Source organism: Gigantopelta aegis, chromosome 10 (genome assembly GCF_016097555.1).
Source record: "Gigantopelta aegis isolate Gae_Host chromosome 10, Gae_host_genome, whole genome shotgun sequence".
In the NCBI taxonomy this organism is placed as follows: Eukaryota; Metazoa; Mollusca; class Gastropoda; order Neomphalida; family Peltospiridae; genus Gigantopelta; species Gigantopelta aegis.
Genome location: NC_054708.1, coordinates 64,356,799 through 64,381,481, shown reverse-complemented (window position 1 = coordinate 64,381,481; position 24,683 = coordinate 64,356,799). Strand labels below are relative to the sequence as shown.

Here is a 24,683-nt window from a genome sequence, read left to right as displayed (position 1 = left end):
CCTTGCACTTGAATAAAACTAACAACATATTTGGACAAAATAAAGTATTGACAGACAAGTAGATTTCTAGATATATATATCCAGTGGACTAGTGAAAAGTTCTGCTTATTTCTTTCACTGATATATGATACCAGAATCGGTATTAGCAAATGAAAAATAAGAGCACTGTACTCTGAAAGAAATTGTGATTACAGGAAGACATATTTTTGGGTGATAGTTTTGTAATTTTTCAGTCAAACATAACTAAAAAAAAAAGTGATCCTTTCTAATATTACTGTAAATCAGGGTCATGGTATGTCTTATTCTTTCTGTGGAAAAGTGCTTATAAGAGATTCAATGTGAAACCCATGATGCAGCATACTTTTCTTTTCTCTCAAACTTTAAACGCTGTGTCATAAATAACATAGCCTGACATTCAGTATGTACCATTTAAACTGTATACCGGAGTATCATTAATCAAAATGGTTCCATTCCTTAAATAATAACTGTTACCTGAACAGTACCCCTCCCCACCCCAATCTTCATATTGTGTTACCTCAGTTCCCCACAACTGGTAATTAAAGGCTGGTATGTGTTCTCTCTGCGGGATATGACATATAAATATCCCTTGCTATTAATAGAAAAAGAAGCAGGTTTCCTTTAAAACTACACGTGAAAAATTACCAAATGTTCAACATCCAGTAGCAAATGATTAATAAATCGATGTGCTCTAGTGGTGTCGTCAATCAAAACGAACTTTTAACTTTTCATATTATATTCAACAAATAATACTAATAATGGAAAACAATGTGTGCAACACTTCGTTAAAAGTAATGTGGTAACATTATTTTGAATGTCATCTCCACCCTGTCCCTTGATTTTTGACTTATTGAAGTCTTGATGACAAGTGCATTTAAGTTGTAAATTTTCTGAGAATGTTTGTTAATGATCTTTGGGATATATGTGCTGTCAAGACCGTGAATCCCATTAATGGTGGCTCTCTGACTTAATCCATCAAATCTGACAGGCTGTGTTTGCCCAGAGGCTAAAAAACCTTGCCTGCAGATAACACGGAGATTATGTTTACTTTTGTTCAGCCAAGTGGGGGGGAAGTGTTTGGAGAGAAGAAATTTAATAACTGAGTTGAATACCACCACACACACACACACACACACACACACACCCCCACCCCACACCCCACCCCAACCCCCTTGTCCGCATTAGAGTAGTATTTTGGATGAGTGAAAAATACTACTATTATTATTTTTTAAACCTCTTTCTCTTATGCAGAGGTGGCAATTCTGAATAAGTAGGCCATATCAGGCTGAAGAGATAGGAAAATACAGGAAGATACGTCATCGTGACACACACACACAAGATACATTTATTTTATTTTGTATGGAATGATTTTAATGAAAAAATGTGATGATAGTCTAATATTTATAAATGAATCACTGCTTTTAACCCATTATTTAATGGGACGATTAATAATCGTTTGTGTAGAATCCATTACATTACATTACAGACAACTGTCAGTTTCTGTTAAGAGCTATGTACAATTCACATGATAATGTAGCACAATGTTTTTGTTAAGCAATTCAGCTCGATTGTTTGGCATAGTGTAGAACATATAGTGAACCAAACAAAAATTCATTAGAATGCTACTGGATATCAAACTGTTGGCAATCCTGTGCACTGAAAATCTTGAATCAAAAGTGGGCTGTTGACAGTTGGCTGATGATAATAATTATTATATTATCACTATTATGCAGACTACAATGTAGTTGTACTGTTCTCCATTTCATTTGAAGAGTTCACCATTTTCATAGGCAGATTTTACTGGCAAGTGGCCTGTCAAGACCACTCTATGTACTAAGCTTTATAATGACAGAGAACTGGAAAAGACAACTCATTTCATCCTGCAGACTGGACTACTGCAACCCTTGCAATTAAGAAAATGCCCATGGCAAAACAAAAATGCCATTGATGAACACCCTGAATGTAGTCTTAAGGCAAAAAAGTGCTGTGGAGAATTAAAAACTCCATGGCTTTGCCGATTGTCGTGTGCAATTGCATGGGTTGCTACTGGTCCTATATTTTTAACACAGTCATAGGCAATGACTTTACCGTGACACATGGTTTTACGACATCGTGGTGCTAAGATAGCTTTGAAAAAAGGGCCCTAATGTAGCTTTGAAACAGAACCATAAAAACATCAATTTTGTTTACTTTGTTTTTTTTTATATTGGTTGGGTTTTTTAAATGTCATATGAATATTTAATCTATAATGCGAACAAATTCTTAATTTGTTTACAGGTTTCTAATTGGTTTGGCAACAAGAGAATCCGCTATAAGAAGAACATTGGCAAGGCTCAAGAGGAAGCCAACATGTATGCAGCGAAGGCAGCCTCGGCAGCGGCATCCCAGGGAGCCATCTCTAGTGATGTGGCAGCTCCAGGTAACATACACTACTGAACTCGTGTTAAAAACATGTAGGGAATGTTTCATTTTGGCACCCATTCTAAACCCCACATAAAAAAAACCCACATTTTATAAGGAATAATTTTATCAACATTTTTGTAAATCTTGAAAATATATTTTGAATAGCAGTAAAATTTTGATGTGCTTAATTAAAATAAATTTATCAGTATTTCTTTGCTTGTGTGTGTTAACTTTTATCAATATTTTTGTAAATTGATTCTTTTGATTTTGCTTTAAAATTGAGTCGAAGAGAACGAACATTTTTATGGTTGCATTTTCTCCACTTCTGACCAGTTGAATTATCAAATTGTATGTAATGTTCTTATTGTAGGAGAGTGCATGTAACAGAGCCATAGTTGCTAATATAAAAGAACAATTACTGCATGTACAATATGCTTCAGTTACTGATTCCACAACTTTGATTGAATGTCACAAAATACTTAATCCTTTTCTTATTGCGCATACACTTCTCAAGTAATATATAAATCTGTTTGTGATCTATTAGTAGTGATATTTGTATCTGTAACATACTTTCTTTTTCGATTTTTAGGGGCCGCAGGCTTTAACCAGTCTGGAATGTACATGAATCTGAATGGAGAAAGCTATCCAGGAGGGGATAACTCGGTAGGCGCTAATGTTCAATCTCAGGTTTGTTGCCATTTAAAGCTACTAAGACAGAACATGACACTATGGATATTTCTAGTGCATGCTCTGTTTGCTGCTACAGCCTGCAAAATCACAAACATGATTACATATACTAAATGAATTTGAGTTGATTTAGAATAATGTGTGTGTGTGTGTGTGTGTGTGTGTATATATATATGTATATATACACATACACATACACATACATACACACATACATACAATAGAATCTTGTTGGGTTGAACTCGGAAGTGTCGAATACACCACAACGTTTGAACCAAAATCGAAGTCTGAGTTACATAAGTTTACACGTTGACCAATTGGTTTGGTCAAAGTACCCGATGGGTCAAACATTTTCTCGAACATCGACGGGGTTGGAGGATTCGAGCCAACAACTGTGTGTGTGTGTGTGTGTGTGTGTGTGAGAGAGAGCCAACAACTCTGTGTGTGTGTGTGTGTGTGTGTGTGTGTATATATATATATATATATATATATATATATATATATATATACGCACAGTCACACTTCGTTAACTCGAAGTTGAAGGGGACGATGAAATAGTTCGAGTTTCAGGGAGTTCGAGTGTTCGAAATTCGTACAGCAGACCTCAGAGTGAAACTGCATTGGAGTATTATCATTTCGTTGATATCGGATGTTAGCACATTTCTTCTGTGTATATGATAAAACTAAGTAAATATTAACAGAAACGAGATAAATCCGATCAATTTGACGTACATCTCTATGTACTTTTATTGTATTAATTGACAGTAAAGTAAAAAAAAGAGAAAAGAAAACTGAAAGCACGTACTTACATATAACCGGAAGTAAGCGATAAATTAAAGTTGATATATTTTTCAAATTTCAAAACAAGGCGGAAGGTAACGTAATAAATTAAAATACTGAATGTCGATTAGCACTAAGTACGTTTGTTTACCAAATAAAAAATACACAATATAAATAGCAAAATTATTGTAAATCACAAAAATCATTTTAAAAACCCTCACTAACATAGCGAGACATAACATAACAAATCAAAACGCTGTATGCCAAATAGCACTAGGTTATGTACTTTTTTGCACTCATTTAAGAAAAAAACAAAACAGCGTTAATTGTTATTACAACAGTTTTTTGAAGATTACAAGACTATCCGTACTTTGTGTAATGAGGCCCGCTGCCGTGTACAAACACCGACAACCCAATGCAGGCATGTAGGATCATTTCGTTCCGCATAGTCGGCGATCTATTATTCTGTAATTACCGCGTGTATCATTGATAGCCAAGACCAGTCGGGACACTCACACTTGGCTTGGGTGACTATTCATTTTTCTTTAAAGTATTACCGGTACAGTTAAAAGGCTCAGTCACTCCACAAACTTCGAGTTTTGGAAGTGCAATATCCCTTATTTTTTTATGGTGGGACCACAAAATTACTTTGAGACTTTTTCGAATGTTCGAAGTTTGAGTGTTCGAAGTCTGTTATTACTAGTTTGTATAGCAGTTCGGCCGGGACCGCCGTTTCACTTCGAGAGATCGACGTTTACGAAAGATCGAAGTTTGAGTTATCGAAGGTCGACTGTATATGTGTGTATATATATATATATATATATATATATATATATATATATATATATATATATATATATATATATATATATATATATATATATTATATATTTGTCTCTAAGCAAAATTTATGACTGTTTCATTCTGTCTCTTCCCTTGCAAAATTATTTCATAATTTGCTAGCTGTACTTTTACTTCGTTATGTTTTTGTTTGCTATTTATTGTATAATGTCAATTTACATTGCATGGTGGCTGTTGTAATCACAAGTACAGAATCTGAATATGGTTTGTTTGTTTTTTACCTCTCTTTATATAGAGGTTGTAACCAACCAAGTTATAAAAAGTATATTTAATATATTTTAAAACAGTTCATTCATAAGTTAAAAAAAACCCAATGCGAAATAAAGTACAGGTTTATTTCTTGTCTTGTAAACAGTATTTCTAATTCTTACGTATTGGGAATGAAAAATAAAAAAAAATATGCATACTTTGTAACAGAATTATATGATATTTGGGGATACGGACATTTGCCCCCCAGTCCAAAAATGGATAGGTGGACATTTGCCCCCCCAGTCGAAATGATGGCTAGGACATTTGCCCCCCAGTAGAAATGTTGGCTAGGACATTTGCCCCCCAGTAGAAATATTGTGAACAACTTTATTTTCATTTTGAGCACATGTTGAAAAAGCACATTAGAAAGCACATGGGTTTGGGTTTGGGTTTGGGTTAGGGTTAGGGTTAATTAAGAACTTATTAAACACAGTAATTTAAGTTGTTAATTAAACCAATTTTTATACTGGGGGGCAAATGTCCTAGCAAACATTTCTACTGGGGGGCAAATGTCCTAGCCATCATTTCGACTGGGAGGCAAATGTCCGCCTATCCATTTTTGGACTGGGGGGCAAATGTCCTGGGGGGCAAATGTCCTGGATTCGATATTTGCTAAATTTAGGGTATAATGGTGGTGGTATTGTATATTTTTGTATCTTGTAATCGCTTGTATATATATATATATATATATATATATATATATATATATATATATATATATATATATATATATATATATATATATATATATTTTGCAAAATATGATACCTAGATATATCATAAGTTTGTATATTTTTGGTTACTGACTATAAATATAGGATTCTGGGATGGAATTACTTTTATTTTAGTTATGAACAAGAAAGAAATGTTGACCTTTGATATTACTTTTTAAACAATGTGATGTTAATATAATTATGAATAACTTCAATAATAACAAGATATTTATATTATAAAATATATTATTTGAACAAAAAATATTTTGTTATTCTGTATAGATATTATAGACGACAAGGCATGTGTGGATACTACTCTGTAAAATTGTGAAATAAAACTTCATTTAATTAATTTTGCATATTATGTAGGATTGCAAGGAAATAACTTGGTACTGTTTTAAGATGTTGACTTTATCCAACTTTGGTCATCGACAAAAAGTGTCCGATGGCAGTACTATTGTAGTGAAATTTGAATAACAGAATATATCTTTATGGCAGGTGGTATAATCACAGACGTCTGATAGACCTGATATGTTACCTATGCATGTAATTTACTTTATTGTATGGTCCACAAAGTTTGTTTCAGTAATGAACAACTGCTTTAGACCGAGAGAGGGACAAGTGGGACCAGCAAACAAATTGTTTTCAGAGAATGAGATCAGTCCCAGACCCGCAAAATAGGTTTTCCTTACCCCTGCTACATACATATATACATGTTCAAATGTAGATGGCAACCTTCCTTATATCCAAACCGGCCTCGGTGGCGTCGTGGCAGGCCATCGGTCTACAGGCTGGTAGGTACTGGGTTCGGATCCCAGTCGAGGCATGGGATTTTTAATCCAGATACCGACTCCAAACCCTGAGTGAGTGCTCCGCAAGGCTCAATGGGTAGGTGTAAACCACTTGCACCGACCAGTGATCCATAACTGGTTCAACAAAGGCCATGGTTTGTGCTATCCTGCCTGTGGGAAGCGCAAATAAAAGATCCCTTGCTGCTAATCGGAAGAGTAGCCCATGTAGTGGCGACAGCGGGTTTCCTCTCAAAATCTGTGTGGTCCGTAACCATATATCTGACGCCATATAACCGTAAATAAAATGTGTTGAGTTCGTCGTTAAATAAAACACTTCTTTCTTTTTTTTCCTTACATCCAACTTTACCACAGTGTAAAAAAAGTTTATTTATACAATTGATGAACATTCTAATGGTTTAAATTTGTTTTAATTTGCCTCATTTGTAGAAGTGAAGAAGGATTATGTAATCCCATTACTTGATCTTGATTGATCTATACATGTATATTATAAAATTATATAAGTCTTTATTCCATTCCGAAGAGCTGGTGTAGTGAAAATTGGTTAAATATATTTATCCTATAACTTATCCTTGATATCCATGTCATAAACCCATGCGATAATTTAGTTTATTACCCCCAGCAGGCACTCATAACGGGGAAAATAAAAATAATAATTTCTCACTCAGAAATTATCATGCAATGGTTTAACGAGCACTACTATTGGAAGTTTTTGACATAGTTTACGTCGTTTCTATATACATGGACGTGTAGCCAATGTAGGCTATATTTAGATATTTTAAAGAAAACATAATTGAACGCTACAAAAGCAATTAAAAAAATGTATACGATAAATTAATGGAAAATGCTATAGCAGAGTAGACATGTAGATCTATATGCATTGATTTAAAACAAAACAATTTTTAATTGAAATTCTTTCCATTGTAGCATTATTGTACCAACATTGTGTTAAGAATTGTTAGTGTTATCTGTGTGTGAACATAGTTTCTCAGCATCTCTGATGAAAAAATACTCACTATGTATGTGTTGTGTTGTGTTTTGTAACTTGTGTTGTTACACTGATATTCAGCACCATTTTTCACACCAAAAATAATGTTAAGAGTTTTGGATCCAATTATGAACTGAAAAATGCTCCATTTGAAAGTAAAAATATGATAATATTTATTAACTAAGGAACAATCCCCTTCCCCCCAACAATTTCTTGTTTAAAAACTAAAAATCCCTCCATTAAATTCAGTGAAATATTACAATAATATGATGATAATGGTATGGCCTAAACTGCACATTCAAGACCATTGTTTACATTGTGGTGTTTCTTAAGCATTCATTCAGGTCTGTAATTATAAATGTCTACTTTAGTGCTATTATTATATTTCGTTGTAATTTAATATGAGAACATTCCCTATATTACACTACAAAATACTACGTTGATGCTGCCAAATTTCCACTACTAGGTGGTTATAAGTTTTAAATATTCTGAAATAGGACACTGCATTTCATTTGCTTTAAAAAAAAAAATTTTTAAATTTAAACAGCAGTTCTTACACTATGATTTACCTAAAAAAAAAAATATATATATATCCATTAATTTCCAAGATTTTAAGGTACATAATTGCCCCCACCCCTCCTTCCCCAGCTGAAAGCTTGCTTTGGAAACAAAACTGCATGTTGCATGATGTTAAATCACTTGTTGTTTGTGTGTGGCATGTTGCCTGCATGTGATGTGCATGTAAACTGATTTCCTTTTGTCTATAGGTGAATGCATTGCGGCATGTTATCTCACAGACCGGTGGCTTTCCACCTGACGGCATTCCCAGCTCCACCGGCATGTATGATCCGCACGTTCAACAGGTACTGCCTGGCTTTCACTCTTTACTCGGGCTTCTCTTTGTACTTGCACTCCATGCTTGTTGTCGTATTCTCAGTGCTAGCCGCCGTTTTGTCATGCATTTTATTATCTATCTGACCCTGTTACTGTATTGTCAGATATTTGTCTTATTTATCGAAGCATGAGTTACTCTAGTGCTAGTTGGCATATGCTACAATTTCTCCAATTTGTTTCTGTAGATGTACACGACTCCCAACTTTTTAAAGTATTTAGTGCCTGTCCCAAAGTGGTCAAAGATCATAGAAATTATGTGGATGTAAGTGATATCTGTATCTGAAAGGATTTTATTCACATTAAGTACTGTAAGAACTATTGGTGACCCAGTGAATACAGTAATTACTTTTTGTCAATTTATTTTAATAAGCAAAAGCTTTACTACCGCAATAAGGGAGTAGAAAGATTGATTTTGCTTGAGACCTGTTAATAATACATGAAAATATAAAGGAAAATATACCCCTTTGAAGCAAGTGTTATTAAAGAATATTGTATCACAATAAATAAAAGCAGAGAACATTTTTATTTTCAAAATCTTGATTAGCGATATTTCTAGTCATTGATGTTTAATGTTTTAAAATTGTGTATCGATCTCTGGAACTTGTATGGCAAATCGCAAAAAATCGGAATCATTGGTTGACCATTACCACCCGACACTATATCCATTTTCAGGCAGTCCTACTTTCCAAGATACCTTTATTCTAAGCACATTTTTAGTCGTGTGAATTGGTGCAAAATACCAAGCTAATATTGCAGTTTTACATTACTGGTTAAGTAGGTTTATTTGCTAACAATTTATATATACTTAATCCATGTTTGAATTTTTGGATCACCTGTTACAGTTGCTAAATAAATACTTCATGATCCAAACTGTTAAGAAATGTGTATTATATACAATGACTTTACAGCTGTACATATTGCCAAACTAACAGTTCCTATCAAATCCAGTCCTTGTACGGTTTCCCTTTTATTAAGGAGATGCTGTCAAATCCATAGTTTATACAGTTATCACATACACAGCTATTTTCATTGGTCTTTGATGACTTTCGTACTCTTGAAGTTTATAAAGATTAATATTCATCTGGCTAAGAGGCTTTCATCCTTTGTGTATACCCCAACCAAGAGCTGGCACTCTTTTTTTTTTCTTTTTTTTTTTTTTAGCTATTAGAATTTTGACTGGTGACAGGTAAGAATTCTCCCTGATTGTAATGATTTTTTGCAATGGAAACATGACAGATTACAGAACTTGTGCTTGTAGTTTTGCTTTGTGGTATTTGCAGAAATTTCCTCTAAGTGGTGATGAGTCGGATGGGTTTGAGGATGAAGAGAACTACTAAATCAAAGACGAAGACCAAAGAATTTCTCTAAAACCTTCTCCACAAACTTAATTTGTTTTTGTTTTTAAGTGCTGAATATTTATCATTACAATATTTTGTGAGGATTTTTTCTCACAAGTTAAAAAGTGCATGAACTGAAGACTTTTTAATGGCCATTAGTTGTTTTTTTTCGTTGGTTTTTCTTCAGTTTTTGAGATGAAATTACTAATTTTTGATCATGTCGATTCATATGTTGTGTTAGATTTACCTGTATGGCATTTTGAATATATTGTTTAAAAACGAGAATGTGTTGAAGGATGTTTGTCTTAAAACATTTTAAGAATCATGTTGAGGTTGTTGAATGTTATTTTATACATGTAATGTTATTTTATACAGTCCAAAGCATAATTTTAAAAATGTATTTGCAAGCATTTACATTTCTTCTTTTTTTTATTTTATTAACAATGACAACATAGTTGGTTTTTTGTTTTAATATGAAAATGGTATAACTAATTTTGAGGTTACTGACAAATGTTTTTTTTATCATTGTTAGTGATTAAAAGTTCTTGTGAATTCTGTTAGTTGAAAATACATTCAGTACATTATTAATGCAATTTCATAGTTGTCTGACATCATTGTAATAAAAAAATTTAAACTAGCTTTTTAAAGTTTTGAATGTCCCTGAAATATGTATTGCATTAAAAAACCCAAAAGCTGAGCATACCAAACCTACCTACTTTTGACAGTATACTTGATTGATTTTTTGTTTTTCAAAAGAAGTAGGATTATATTCCATATTATATTAATATTACTTTTCCATATTTTACCTGCTTGTTCCACACAACTTGGTCATAAGACTGAGTATCATTAACCAGAAGTTTAGTAAACAAGATTAAATAAAGAATAATACATGAGCGTGGCTGTTAGATACCATTTATCTTACAACAAGCTGTTTTAAAATGTATCTAATGAGCGAAAGTGAGTGATTTGTTTTGATCTATTGTATTTAACAGACATAAATATACTATTCCATTTCTTACATATCCTCAAAAACCAGGTTTTAAGCAAATTTTAACATCTTTTTCGACTAAAGGTTATTTGCAGCCTTTGCACTTGTAGCCAACTTAGGCCTATGCATCACAGACAAATGATTGTCAGGTTAACTTATACGTCAGTGTAATAGATTTCGATCGTGCTGTTTTTTGGTGACCTGGTCATGACCTTGGAGCAGCCAGTCGTATGTCTTGAAATTATTAACACGTACATGTGTAAACAATTAGGTGTTATCAAAAATAAAGAATGATATTCTCATCAACAGGTGTGTAAGAAAGTACATGTATTTGGCTTACATTTTATATCTTTAATGCTTGATGTTTCTTTGTGCTCCCCCAGCCCCCATGTTAAACAAATTATTTTGGGTACTTAAACACAAGTATCCGTTTTGTATACATGTACACAAATATCTTTGTTTATGTAGTACTGTAATATCTACAGGTTGCCTCTTGAGTTGGTTCAGACAGATATTTGAAAAAACCCAGTTACTTTCCACTACTTCCCAAAAACATTTTTGGAACATAAGAAGCCTGTACTTATGACATTTTTCATCATATGATCAAGTGGTTAGGATTTTTTAGAGTTGTTCAAAACAGTTATGGGGTAAATGCATTTTCATCCAGTTATGTGCTCTTTGTACATTTTATGTCTTGTATTTGATGTTTTTAATCTGTTGTTGAACTGCTGTTGTGAATATTGGATACCATTATTTCACATCGTTCAATAGGCCAGTGTTACGTTTTTTCTGACTCGAGGTTTCTTTAATTAAAGATCAAGTAAATGCCATGTGAATCAAATGTGGTGAAGATGGGGTGGGGTGGGTGGTGGTGGAGGGTGTTAAAAGAAAGAACCATTTACTGGTAGTAGATTAACTTTTTAATTGTATTATTTAATTACTGGTATGCTGCCAGTTGAAAACAAAAACAATCTTGGAACACGTAGTAAAAAGGAACATATGACTATGGTAGATAAACTGATTGTGGTAGAATTGTGAGTAAAATCCATTAAAACACTAGTTGATAAATTAAATCACATGCTTGTAATTATAATTAAATTCAATATTGTAGTGAGCACTGATGTAAAACACTGTTTTAAAACCTGTTATGCCAAAGATGCGCCATATTGATAATTTCTAGATTATTAATGTTTTTATATATATGTTACATATATAAATCATGTTAACAATATACCGATTGGTTTATGTATGAAAAGAAAACTTTACATTTTATTTGTTTAATGTTGTAAGTTGCAATGAACATATTCTAGCGATACTCCGTACCTCTGATTTTCATCAGTCAGAGTACCTGACACACAATGTACACATGCACTGGTGTGTTGAACAAATGTCATACAAATTGCAAACTGTGTTTTTGAAGTGTAATTGACAACAGAAATATTTATTGATGTGGATATGCAGAAGGTAGAACAGAAATGGTACATAGCTTTAAACGTGAGCATTCCGATGTGTATTATTTGATTGCTCATTAAAAACTATACATTATTTTCATGTTTTACTCATGTTTTTACTGCTGTAAATCTAGTACTTGACAAAGAATTTTAAACATTAAGTAAAATAGGATATGAAATAATAAATAATGTAAGAGTAATATTTTGCAGAATTTAATATTAAATCATTTTGATTTGTAACTCTCTTTTTTCACATTACCCTCAATGTAGTAAGTAGTAGAAATAATGTCAATTAGTGATTTTGGATAGTAAAAGTTGTGTTAATTTTTAGTGAAAGTTTTCATTTTCATTCTTACGACCTTTATAATCTTATCATATAAATACAAGCTATTAAAAATAAACAAACACTGCTTTCATTAAAGTAATTTGGTTGTCATTTCTTTTGGTTTTCTTATTACATGTACATATGTATGCCATTGCACAAGTTGACAACAGTTTGTTTATAACCAGAGTACCTGTATGTTGTGATTTCTGTGAATTGTGTCTAGTACAATGTATTGTTGTGGAGAATGGTGCTAAATCATAATATCACTTGTAAATATATGTACCTATTGGTCATTTTGAGAGTATTATAGCAACAGTTATGTGCTAAATAACAACTTTTGTTGTTAAAAGGCATTTGTATTAGATGATTTACTATGATTAAAAATAAAAAGGCATTTAAAAAAAGGTATCTACATGTATTTAATATGGGGAAAAAGTTTTACTTAATCATAAATAATAATTTTCATACATTTTACAGGAAAAGCATTAGTTGAAATAGCTGTTTTTGAAATATATTTTACTTACTGAAACAGATATTTTAAAATATTGTTCCCAGTACCTGTTCAAAACATGTTAAGTGCTGTGGAGGTTATATTCTCTTGTGGTTTACATAATATTTTTCCAAATAAGTGCTAATAAAGAAAATGCTTGATTTTTTTTTTTTTTAAATGACAATATACAATAACAAACTGTGCCAATGGGTTCCAGAGCTTTAATTGCTGCTGGTGTTGTCATTTGTCATGTGGATTTTGTTATATATACTATGGTACATTCATATATGCTTGTACTTGCAATTTCTTTTTCAATGTTCAATAAAGTAATTATTTAATGTTGCTAGATACTCCAGTTTTTTTCTTCAAAATAACTGTTTTTGAACTATATTTGTATAGACTTAGTTTGAACAAAGTCCAGATCATGGACCCTTGTCTATAAGCCCTACTGTCTCAGAAAATATTCATAGTTTTATGTCATATATTTGAGCATAAATAAACTTAAGAACAGTCGATGAAAGAATTATTGATGCTTGAAAATGTAAGAGTAATATTTTGCAGAATTTAATATTCAATCTAATATTACTCTATGGTTATCTGCCCTTGTAACATATTACACGTTTGATTCCTGTGTGATCTATATTGACTTTCATAATTAAGATTCCAGTTTCGACTTAAACTGCTTATTAAGAATATACATAAATAGATCATTATCAGTTGAATATTTCCTGTATTTTTTTTTTTCCCTTTAAATCTGGAATAGGTGATGGGATATTTTTTGTTTTTAAAAATTCCACATGCAGAATTTTTTCTTTTGTTTTTATAGGATTTGTGTTCAGAGAATAATAATAACCCCTCAAAAATGGATGGATGGGGTTTGTGTTAAAAACCCAATTATGACACATTTTTTAATCTGAACTTTTAATCTTTTCCACACACTAGGCATATACATCTTTATTATTATATACGTTTTAGAATTTTTAATGGTATTTGATGAAACAAGTTGAGACTAATGCATTCAGCAACTCGAGATTGAACAGTTTGAATGAAGTTGTTCACAAGTATAATTATTGTATGCATGACATTTTAAGATATTGTTATAGCATGTAATGGAGCATAATAATAATAATTGACTGTGTTTGTGATGTGTAGTCACTTTTTATGTTATGGGGGTTTAGTGTGTCATTGTAATATTCATCAAGGAGTAAAATATGTCAAATTTGTAATATGACTTGTCTTTGTTTTTCATTTCTCGTTTTTCATATACAGTAGAATCTTGTTGACAGTTGAACATATTTCTATGAACCAAAAACGAAGTCCAGATGTTTAAATAAACTGTTTTATTCTGCACTGAAGGATTGAACAATACTTGGGTCAAGTTCAAGTCTTCCCTCACAATTATGTCGGTCCCATCAAAATTATTTGGTCCTGGTTAGGGACTTCGTTTTTGGATTGAGCATTGCAGTGTAATCTTCCTTCGCACAATTATGTCGGTCCAATCAAAATGAAAGTTGGTGTATTTAACAATACAGTTGAATCGTGTTGGTAGTTCGACGTAACAATACGGTCAACAACGTGTAAATTAACTCGGGACTTTCATTTTTGGGTCGAGCGTTGCAGTGTAATCAGCTTTTCTGTGTTTGACCCAATGAGATTCTACTGTATTTCGTTAATAACTGGTAATCCATTAAGTTTGAAGTTGCAACAATAGACTCTTTGGTGTTCATTTATTATGTGCATGTAGGTGCAATGAACTACTAGCCTGAACAAACTGGGAATTGTGTCGTAGAATCATTTCAGTCTTCCACCACTTCTCAAGATGTTTTAGCAGCTTCACTCACTCTGGCTCATCACTGCCTTTGAACCATTGTACAACCCAATGAAAGGAAGATAACAATGACTGCCATACGTTGCTTAAGCAGTCTTTTATACCACTTGATGTTACTGCAAGTGAAACAAACGGTTGGACTAGGGATGGCAACAATTTTGCGTATGTTATGCGTGTGCAAAGTAGTTAATTCAGTAAAAATACTTAGTTCTAACAATCGTTTTGCTTCTTTCTTTTTTTTTGCTGTGTAATGCAGATAACTTTTTAGTCTTTTTTAATGCACTTTGATTTTAAATTGAGTAATAATTTCATATTATAAAAGGTCACAGACACTCCCAAAGGCAGCCAGTTGCTTTATTCGAACTTAGATGATTTGAACAAATTGTGGTGCCCCAATGAAATTTTATATAATTACATAGTAAGGAATGCATTTTTCATGGCACAATGTTAATTTACACCGTTTCTGAGTAGGATGAAAAGTTGCAAGAAGTTACCGGTATTTAATAGTGTGGTGTGATACAACAGTTCCCCATTTTTCTGTGTATAAGTTGTTCAAGACCACCATTCACATCATTTGAAAAAGCTTACATAATTTTAAACATTGAGTAGGCCCTATCACACCATTGGTATTACATATAGAATACTATCTTTGGCATGAGCATTAATAGATGCAAGCTGATCACACTCCAGCCCTAAGTTCAGCCAGCTAATGTCCGTGATGTTTAGTTTCCGGCGTCGCTATTTGGTTTGACGTGAAGCGCATAAACCAGTCTAGTGGATGTTTATCTGCTCGGTCTGGTTGAACGCAGCCCTGAAGTGCTAGGCAAGGAATTTTGTGAAGTTTCAGTTAAAATATTTTTAAAATGTTAATACAAGGTGATCAATTTGCCACTTTCATGAAATGTTCCAGGCAACTGTGGAGGGGAGCATTTTCTTGCATAAATATAGCTATAGATTATATTGTACAAAGAAGTGTATTAAAATAACCAAAGTTCAGTCTACATGATTAACTATTTTACATTAAAAATATTAAGACTATAATTCACTTATTAATACCAATACTATGCTGGTTAAATGTTATCATTTGCTACTTTATGGTTCTAAATACAATTAAGAACAAGCACTATATTGCATTTTGTTTAACTTTCTATTTCTATCAAGAATTACTCTTTCTAACAATAATTTTTACTTCCATCAAGAGTGTAAAATGTTTAATTTTAAGGTACGAGTATTATGGCCAATCTCTGCTCGGCAGTCCAATTTGCAATTTCAAAACTCTGGCACGTCATAAGGGCCTGACAATGACCCAAACTATTCTGTCACCCAAGCGATGCTATCGCACACTGCACGGTCACTTCATTTGGAAGTAATGATTGTAAAGTGGAGGATGACAACAAAATTAATTGGAAATAATTGCAGGAATACCACATTCTGGTCTTAGAAGAATATATTCCACTTTCCCAACTTAAACTGGTAATGTGTTGTAAATAGTATGGAATTTTTCATGTGTTTAAATAACCTACAGCTATGGATTAACAATGTTCTGTGGTGATGTTGAATGAACAGTCAAATTCCTTGAGACAAGGTAACGACTTGTATAGTTAGCTGCAAGGTACAAACCATGAGCACTGAAGATGAGTTTGTAAAAAGATTTATTCAGTTACTTAGGAATAAGCTTATTGTCTTACTTATTAATTACCTTTTAAACTTGACATTGTAAATGGAACCAAAAAGTTTAAACACAAACAATTACAATGCTTTCCATGTTTTGTGATCTACAATCTGTAGGCATTTCTGATCACTGTAGAACAGTAACATGGTCATGGTAAAGTAGACATGGCATTTGCTTTGGGGTGATGAAACTAGCTGAATTACTTTGCAATCCTCATCTATATTAAGATTCATACAGGTCAAAGAATTTGCAACCATATTTTTTTAGGTCTTGAAAGTCATGCAATTTTTAGTCTGGTCATGTTATGGAAAAAAGATACCCCCCCCCCCCCCCCATTTTTAAAATAAAACAAGAATAGATCAGCAATTTATGTCAAATTATATCAGATTGCACCGATGATTGCTGAAAAATCCTTCAAAATCGTCAAAAAGGTAAAGTAAAATGACTTGGAAAAAGTCATGGAATTTGGTTGATTAAAATGTACAAACCATGTCACATGTATGTCTCTTGTCTGGGATTTCGATTTAGTTTTTGATGATTCTACTGTACATCGCAGATTGGTTAATGATCTTGGGATAAAAACCAGACACCTTAGGAAGACTAGGCATACACCAAGACGAGACCAGTTTGCACCATTTGGCCATCTGCATTCAAACACTTTACACTTCGTCTTTTTGCTCAACATCTTTATTTCACACAAGATATCATTCATTTTCCAGATTAAAAAATTTTACATTTTGTTTTATGTTGCTAATGTGCACATAGGTTAATATTTCTCTTCTAAGGACAAGAATATTAAACATCAACATTTATTTCTTTAACTATTCTGCTTTGCACTTTTCGATGCTTCCACTGTTTGTAATTTCTTATATTATGCATACCAGTAAGTCCATTTCATTTGCTTTTAAGAGTTAAATTTAATTTCACCTTCTTTAATATATTAAACTCTTATAAAGAGGATTTTAAAAATCTGTTGTTAAGAAATATCATCATCTGTTTTGATAAAAATACAAATCTCACTGCCATTGGTTTATTGTACAAATAAAGAGCTCATAGGCACATCTAGGACACAAACTGATTTGTAATAGCAAACAAGCACGTTTCTTGTAAACTAGAATCACTGATTTAAGATAAAAAAAAAAAAAAAAAAATTGCATGTATTGTTTAAATGTTATTAAAAGCGTTTTTGTGCAAAAAGGAGCATATTTTCATAATTTATGGGTTTTAAATGCCAATTCTGCATATGAATCAAATGTAAAAACTGAAACAAACAATATAGATTGTTTTGGTGCCAGATTACACTGATGGAATCAATTAAGAACCCACATATAACCATTGTTCATTGTAGGTAGGAGCATTACAAACCAGTATTGTTGGTGACCAGTCATCCTCCACAGCAGAGCATGCCAATACCACTAAACTGGAACCAAGGTGGTCTGCTACCGAAAAGAACTTAATGTACGCGGACAATGGACAGGTGTATGATGATGAAGAGGACGATGATGATGAGGAGGAGGACAGCTCTCCAACAAAGCAGTCTGAGCTATGAAATCACTAATGACATGCAGGGTTTCTGCCAGAGGGTACGAAGGGTAAAATTACATACCAGTACTCTAAAATCTGGAAAATTCATGGATACATTTTTATAATTCTCAGAAAGATTATAGTAACTGAACTGCTGTTTACAAAGTACATGCAATGCAGTGTCCAATTTCAAATAATTTCAAACCCAGGGCTAGCTCTGGCACTCGCTAAATTCGCCAGTAGTTTGGCCGAATAATTTCATGTAATAATTTACATTTCTCAGAAAATAACTGGCAATTTTTTAAGTTTAATAGGCAATTTGGCGAATTGTTTTGCTCACCCAGAGTTAGCCCTGAAACCCATAATCACCTAGAATTATGATCTGTTTTGCTCACCCAGAGTTAGCCCTGAAACCCTCCAGCCACCAACACAACTGCCCAATAAATGGCTTAAAACCAAAGATGATATGAACATGAATTTATATCTTTGTATGCAGAATGCTATAATTATTTATACAAATATACTAGTATATATACTTGCCACAAAAGATGGGAGTGCTTTTAACAGTACCAGTTTTCAGTATTTATACATAGGATTTGCTTAGTGTGGTGTACATAATATAACCGACTGCTTGCAATAGTTAAAGTTTAATCAAGAGGTTTCTAATTATTTTAGATGCGGTTTTAAATTAATGTTATTTATGCATACTGTTGTCCATGCTAGGTTATTACATAGCATTTATTCATTCACCATTGCTGTCGGTTAAAAAATTATTATGAGAAAATCATTTGTATATACCAGGAATAGAAGAAAAAACTCCCAAATTTTTATCACATTTTGTATTTTAATTCCTAGTGTATCGTTAGGAGAAGCATTTCCTCCATCAGTTTAATTTTTACTATAAAATGGCAGTTTAATCTTATGACAGAATATTTTTGAAAAAAAATTGAAGATGGAAGGGATGGGTTATAATGTATTACATCTCTAAAACACTCCACAAATAAGGCATTGAAATAAGCATTGTGCTGATTTATTATCATAACTTACAGACCTGTTAACCTATAGGTTAAAACACAATTATGAAGTTTACAATCCCCATCATCATTTCTTCACACACAGGCTAATACTTTATTATCCACTCCGATTATAATCAGCTTCCATTGTACCAATACTTGTACATGTATATAATTTATATTTAAATAGCACACTGATCAAAAGTTAGGTGGTGTTTGTTAAAAAAAAGAAAAGAGCAGAATGAAGTACCATTGTGGACTATCTTAACATGTTGTAACCTCCTGATAACAATGGGGACACGTCCCTCAACATCAAACTCTGGGGACCTGTCGACGGCCTCCGGAAGACGGCAAACTTCATCACCACATCTGGATTACTGATATGACGGCCGTAAAAAGATTAAATACAGAAGAAGAAGATGAATAATGGTTTTGGACTTCTTTCGATGCCCATGAAATCAATTCAGTGACACGGTTTTACACCTGAAACTGGACAATCATTTAATGTTTAAATGAAGAATTTACTTAATTATTAGTAGTTAGCTGGCATTTGACTGTCAGTTATTGTTAAAAAGATTTGTGTGCTTACTGTGCAACATTCAAATGAATAAACTGTTTTATGTTTTTGGAAATTTGTTTATTATTTTTGTCAGTTGAGGCCTATATATACAGTTAAAAATTATTAACGACCGATTCTGTTAATTCTTGTATGTTAAAATTCCTGCATAAAATGTACACAATTGTATTCAGTATTCCTTTCAGTGTGAAGTTGGCACATATTTTGAGAAGATAAGGAGCAGAAATGGTTCACATAAAAGATGTACATAGTAGTAGTAGTAGTAGTAGTAGTAGTAGTAGTAGTAGTAGTAAAAATAAAAATATCCCATGTTTACCATGTTATGTACTTTTAAAGTTGGCACCTAAGGCTACTAACACTATTTTAGTGACTTCTGAAGTTCAATTATGGATGATGATTACTCAGTAGGCACTGCAGGCAATACATACATACACCAAAATAGCTGAATTGAAATAGAAATAGTATGCCTTCTTCATTCATCTTACTGTTGTATGTTTTAAGTGATTTTTGCTCTGTTAAATGTATATTTAATCTTTAAGTAACTTAGGCCTTCTTTCCATTTAAGAACATGATTTTATTGACATAGTACCTTTTCCATATATAGGCATTTCTGCAAGCTGGTATTCAATGCCTTAAAAAAAAGAGAAGCTCAATGGGTGAGTTTTCTGCAAGGTGACATTACAATGTGAATTCTTTACTAGCGACTTAAACAAGTACACCTCAATGATACAAAATTTTGAATATAGTAATCTACTTACAAAAACAGATATGGAAATGCATGTTTCCGTGTGCTCAATTGCATTAATGGATAATGGACCTTACATTGTTAACACAAAAATATTACAATGATCAATACAGATATTGTACATGTAGTTTAAAAAAAACACAAACTATAATCCATATGGTTCAAACTAATTTATTTCATGTGGAACTCTGTGAAATTAAGCAGTTTTTATGGTTTTGGTAAAAGTAACATTAACATAACAGATGTGTAAAATCATTTTCTGTTTCACTAATAAATCATTGAAATATGTAAATTACACAAAATATTTTTAAAACATCAACAAACTTCAATATGAATCCCAAGACGGAATGTCCTCCTCTGGCCACAAAGTTAAAAGATCAAACAACACTTATAGGAGTCACAACAGGATTATCTTGCTCACATCTGTAATATTGTCAATGTGTACGGGTTTCCAATTAATACCATTTAAATACATGTACTTGTGGTAAAAATCAATAAATCTAATGTTTAGGAGAAATCAACACATTGATAGCCGAGGTACATGTAGTATTAAAAAAGTGCCCCTACTAAAAGTAAAAACTGCAATCTCAAGTATACATAAATGATAAATTTATTATTACAAAAGTATGAGCAATTAGTTTTCATTCATGTTAGAATGTAAGCCTTACTAAGGACTTGTGCTACAAATGATTCAGCTTGTTTCAGTGTTAACAGAAGTTAATTTGCTTTCTGGTGTATCGAGAGAATCATTAATTAGGTGAACTGCTGAATGAACCAGTAGATCAGATAAAGAGTTAAAAACGGCACTACACAGACTACACAAATACGATTTTGAATGTGTTTTATGAGAATGTAAACCAGAGGTTTGGCTGAACTGAATTTGGCATACGTGACAATTGAATGGTCTTTCTTCATTATGAGTACACTGATGATGAGCTGGTTGGTGATCAGTCTGGGTGGAACATTTACAACAGATGTCACAGACATACGGTTGCAACTCTGAATCGGTTCTCATGTGTTTTTGATGACTTTTAGTAATGAAGAATACTTTGCAACAGTGGTCACATGTATGAGTTTTGTTTTCAGTGTGTGTTGCTACATGCTGAGCCAGTGTTGATGACTGGGTAAACTTCTTGTTACAGACATCACATTGGTACACGATGTTTTTGTGATGCATCTTGTTATGTCTGTTTAAATAAAATTTAAGTGCAAAAGTTTTGTTACAAATTTTGCATACATGTGACTCGGATCTACGGGTATTCAATGAATTATTTTCAGATTCATTTTTATTTATAACTCGTGTATCATCAGGAGAATGACATTCTTGTTGTTGAATTAATGCATCTTCATCTTGAACTTTTATCGAGCAGGCAGCTTTTAAATGATACTTCAAACCATTGGACTGCACAAAACCTTTCCCACAATACGAGCACTTGAAAGGTTTTTCTCCAGAATGAATTCTTATGTGTCTCGTTAGATCAGATGATCTTGCAAAGCCACGCGAACAGCGGTCACATATAAATGGCTTCAGACCCGTGTGAATTCGCATGTGTGTGTTCAAGTGTGTGGACTCTCGATAACTCTTTCCACACACCTCACAACAGTAAGGTTTTTCTCCTGAATGTATTCTTTCATGGCAAGTCAGACTGTGTTTAGTTGAGAAACTCTTTCCACAGTCACTACATGAATAAGGCCTTTCTCCAGTATGTGAACGGAGATGCAATTGGTATCTTGAAAAAAACTTGCACTTGAAATTGCACGTGTCACAACAATAAAAACTGCTGGATCCATCTTCACAGCTGTCAATGTCTTCAATGTGTTGATCACTTTCAATGAGCTTTTCAGAACACGCATCTCGCCCATTTTTTGTTGTGCTGTTTATACTGATGCGGTCTGAAGAAATACCCAAAAGATCTTTAGTGTTATTCTGCAATTTTTTCACATTACTTGTTTTTGCTTTTTTAATCTTTTCTGTTGTAATGTGTCTTGTATTTCTCTTGAAACTTTTGTCCAACAAATGTTTGCTCACTTTTGGTTTATTCTTGCGTTTTGCCATGCTATTCACATTTGCTTATCAAATAACTTTGATATTAAAAAATAGGTATTATGATTATGCATGTATTTAATAAATACTTTTTAAGGTTGGGCGGAGGGAGGGGTGTACTTCCACTTTCAGTTTCACACTCACTGGGACAGTGAAAATGTCAATACGTTTGGCAGAAAAAAATAGTCACTTTAAAAACAAAACGAATGACGTGAACAGTTGCTGGTGTTTAAAAATAAATAAAAATATTGACAACGCTGAATCGTATTCTCGAAACAAATTAAAACATCTACACATCGACAAGAAAGTTCAAACTACAGTTTCTCACATTAGTTTTTGAAGCTTTCCAGGTTTATTCTCTGAACCTTTCTCCGATTATATACTACGCTGTTAGAAAACCATAAAGAAACAGTCGACTCACGATTATATCGGAACGCGTAACAAAATTCAAACAACAGTACATCGGGTTTTCTATACTGCGATAAACAAAATAAGGAACACGCAAAAGTTAGTTGTTTTTGTTTAACGACACCATTAGAGCACATTGATTATTATTCATCGACTGTTGGATATCAAACATTTGGTAGTTCTGACATATAGCCTTAGAGAGGAAACCCGCTACATTTTTCCATTAATAGGAAGGAATTCGTTGGTCAGGCTTTGATATACCAGTCGTGGGGCACTGGTAGGAACGAGAAATAGCTCAACAGTGTTCGAGATTAACGGTATCTCGATATCCCAGGGATACCAGAATTTAATTTTGGATACCAGACTTCAATAACCCAGTATCCCACTGGGATACCATATAATGTTGGGTTTTTTTAATCCTGCGTTTTTATTTTTCACTGAAACAATGAAAGTCGTCATTTACTGGGGAAGTTAAGTAAATAACTCTGTTTTCCAGCTCGTACACAGTCTAATGCTATGCCATAACAATATCTCCCCCAACTCGTACCCAGTCTAATGCTACACTTGAGCAATAACGGCATAGCAATGGACTGAGAACTGCTACGTCGCTATTGTTTTTGTTGGATGTTTCCTCCCTTCAAATGTTTACAAATTCAAATTGATACAGGTAGGTTTATCATTAGTAATGTCAGAAACACTTACAGACTACTGCTAAATATTAATTTATGTCAGTATTACACAAAAATAGATACAGCAGATCTTTTTGCCAATTCCGTTTGATTGCCAATTTTACGAATTCCACGATTTCGATTGCGACGTAGCAATAGACTGGGAACGAGAACAGTGTAAGTCTGTTACGATGTTATTCATTAATTTCAGTGTAAATCTGTTACGATGTTATTCATTAATTTCACTCCTGCGCGTGCTGTAACCTCACCGTGGTGCAGGGGTGTAACATTCTCTTTGAGAATGGCCAATACAGCACAAATTGAAGTTTAGAGTAAAAGTCAGTATCATATCTGTGATATTTGTATTTGTATTTTTGCACAGTTCTTTACACTGTTTTTATTTAAACCTTGAATTTTTATATTGATGTAGTTCACCAAGGTAAACATCTACGGTCCGTTTTTTAACATTTTGACATTTATTGGACCCGTTACGGCACAGCAATAAACATCACAATAATAAATATCGTGCCGGAGACGTTTATCTTGATGAACTAATATTGATGTTGATCATCACTTTATTTATTTGCATTACCATAGTTTGACACCCAATAGCTGATGTATTTTTCGTGCTGGGGTGTCGTTAAACATTCATTCATTCATTAATTTCATTTAAGTGGGATACTAAATTATCAGGTGGGATACCAGATTTTGAAATCTTAGTATCCAACTGGGATACTGCCCCAAATCTTTAATCTCGAACACTGCTCAATGAACCAACCGACTTGGGTCGATCCCAGACCGACAACATACATGGAACAAAAGCAAACTAACAATCCAAGTTCGTAGGGGCCGGAGGACAGGACTTGTACCCTCTCATTCGAAGACGAAAATATATATCCGTTTCTTTGAATTATGTTGGGGTTTTTCGTCCTACTCCATTTTGACTCGTGTCACTCTCCACCAGATATTGTACCTCGCCACCCCATCCAAATATCGTTACCTAGGGTGTGCATTTAAAAAAAAGAAGAAAAAAAAAAGCTGTCATACAGACTCCCATTTTTGTAGTGTGTGTGTGCATGTGTGTGTGTGTGTGTTCCAGAATCAGAATAACAACGTTTATTCATATTAGCATTACTGCCAACAGCTAAATATAGTTAGGGTTGCAAAACAATTATACATTTTTACATGTATTACAAATCATATTGTAGGTA

The 24,683-nt window shown here is 33.2% G+C and overlaps 2 protein-coding genes across 9 annotated transcripts in view; one reads left to right on the top strand and one right to left on the bottom strand.

Annotated features, from left to right (window-relative positions):
* The window catches only part of LOC121383976 (pre-B-cell leukemia transcription factor 1-like), a 42,789-nt gene extending 23,132 nt beyond the window's left edge, over positions 1–19,657 (top strand). For 2 of the 8 annotated variants that reach the window (XM_041514099.1, XM_041514098.1), the window contains exons 6-9: positions 2,296–2,437; positions 3,011–3,108; positions 8,276–8,371; positions 17,842–19,657. In XM_041514099.1, coding sequence (XP_041370033.1) covers positions 2,296–2,437; positions 3,011–3,108; positions 8,276–8,371; positions 17,842–18,042 — 537 coding nt within the window. In that variant the 3' untranslated portion in view covers positions 18,043–19,657. Of the gene's footprint in view, positions 1–2,295; positions 2,438–3,010; positions 3,109–8,275; positions 8,372–9,682; positions 10,873–17,841 lie in introns of those variants that run through there. The other 6 variants (XM_041514100.1, XM_041514104.1, XM_041514103.1 and 3 more) reach the window with 6 other exon arrangements.
* Positions 19,658–20,507: 850 nt separating this feature from the next.
* LOC121383455 (zinc finger protein 271-like) lies at positions 20,508–22,958 on the bottom strand. The gene has a single exon (XM_041513507.1). It carries the CDS (start codon positions 22,406–22,408, stop codon positions 21,044–21,046), a length of 1,365 nt encoding a protein of 454 aa, XP_041369441.1. The 5' UTR covers positions 22,409–22,958; the 3' UTR covers positions 20,508–21,043.
* Positions 22,959–24,683: the final 1,725 nt, after the last annotated feature.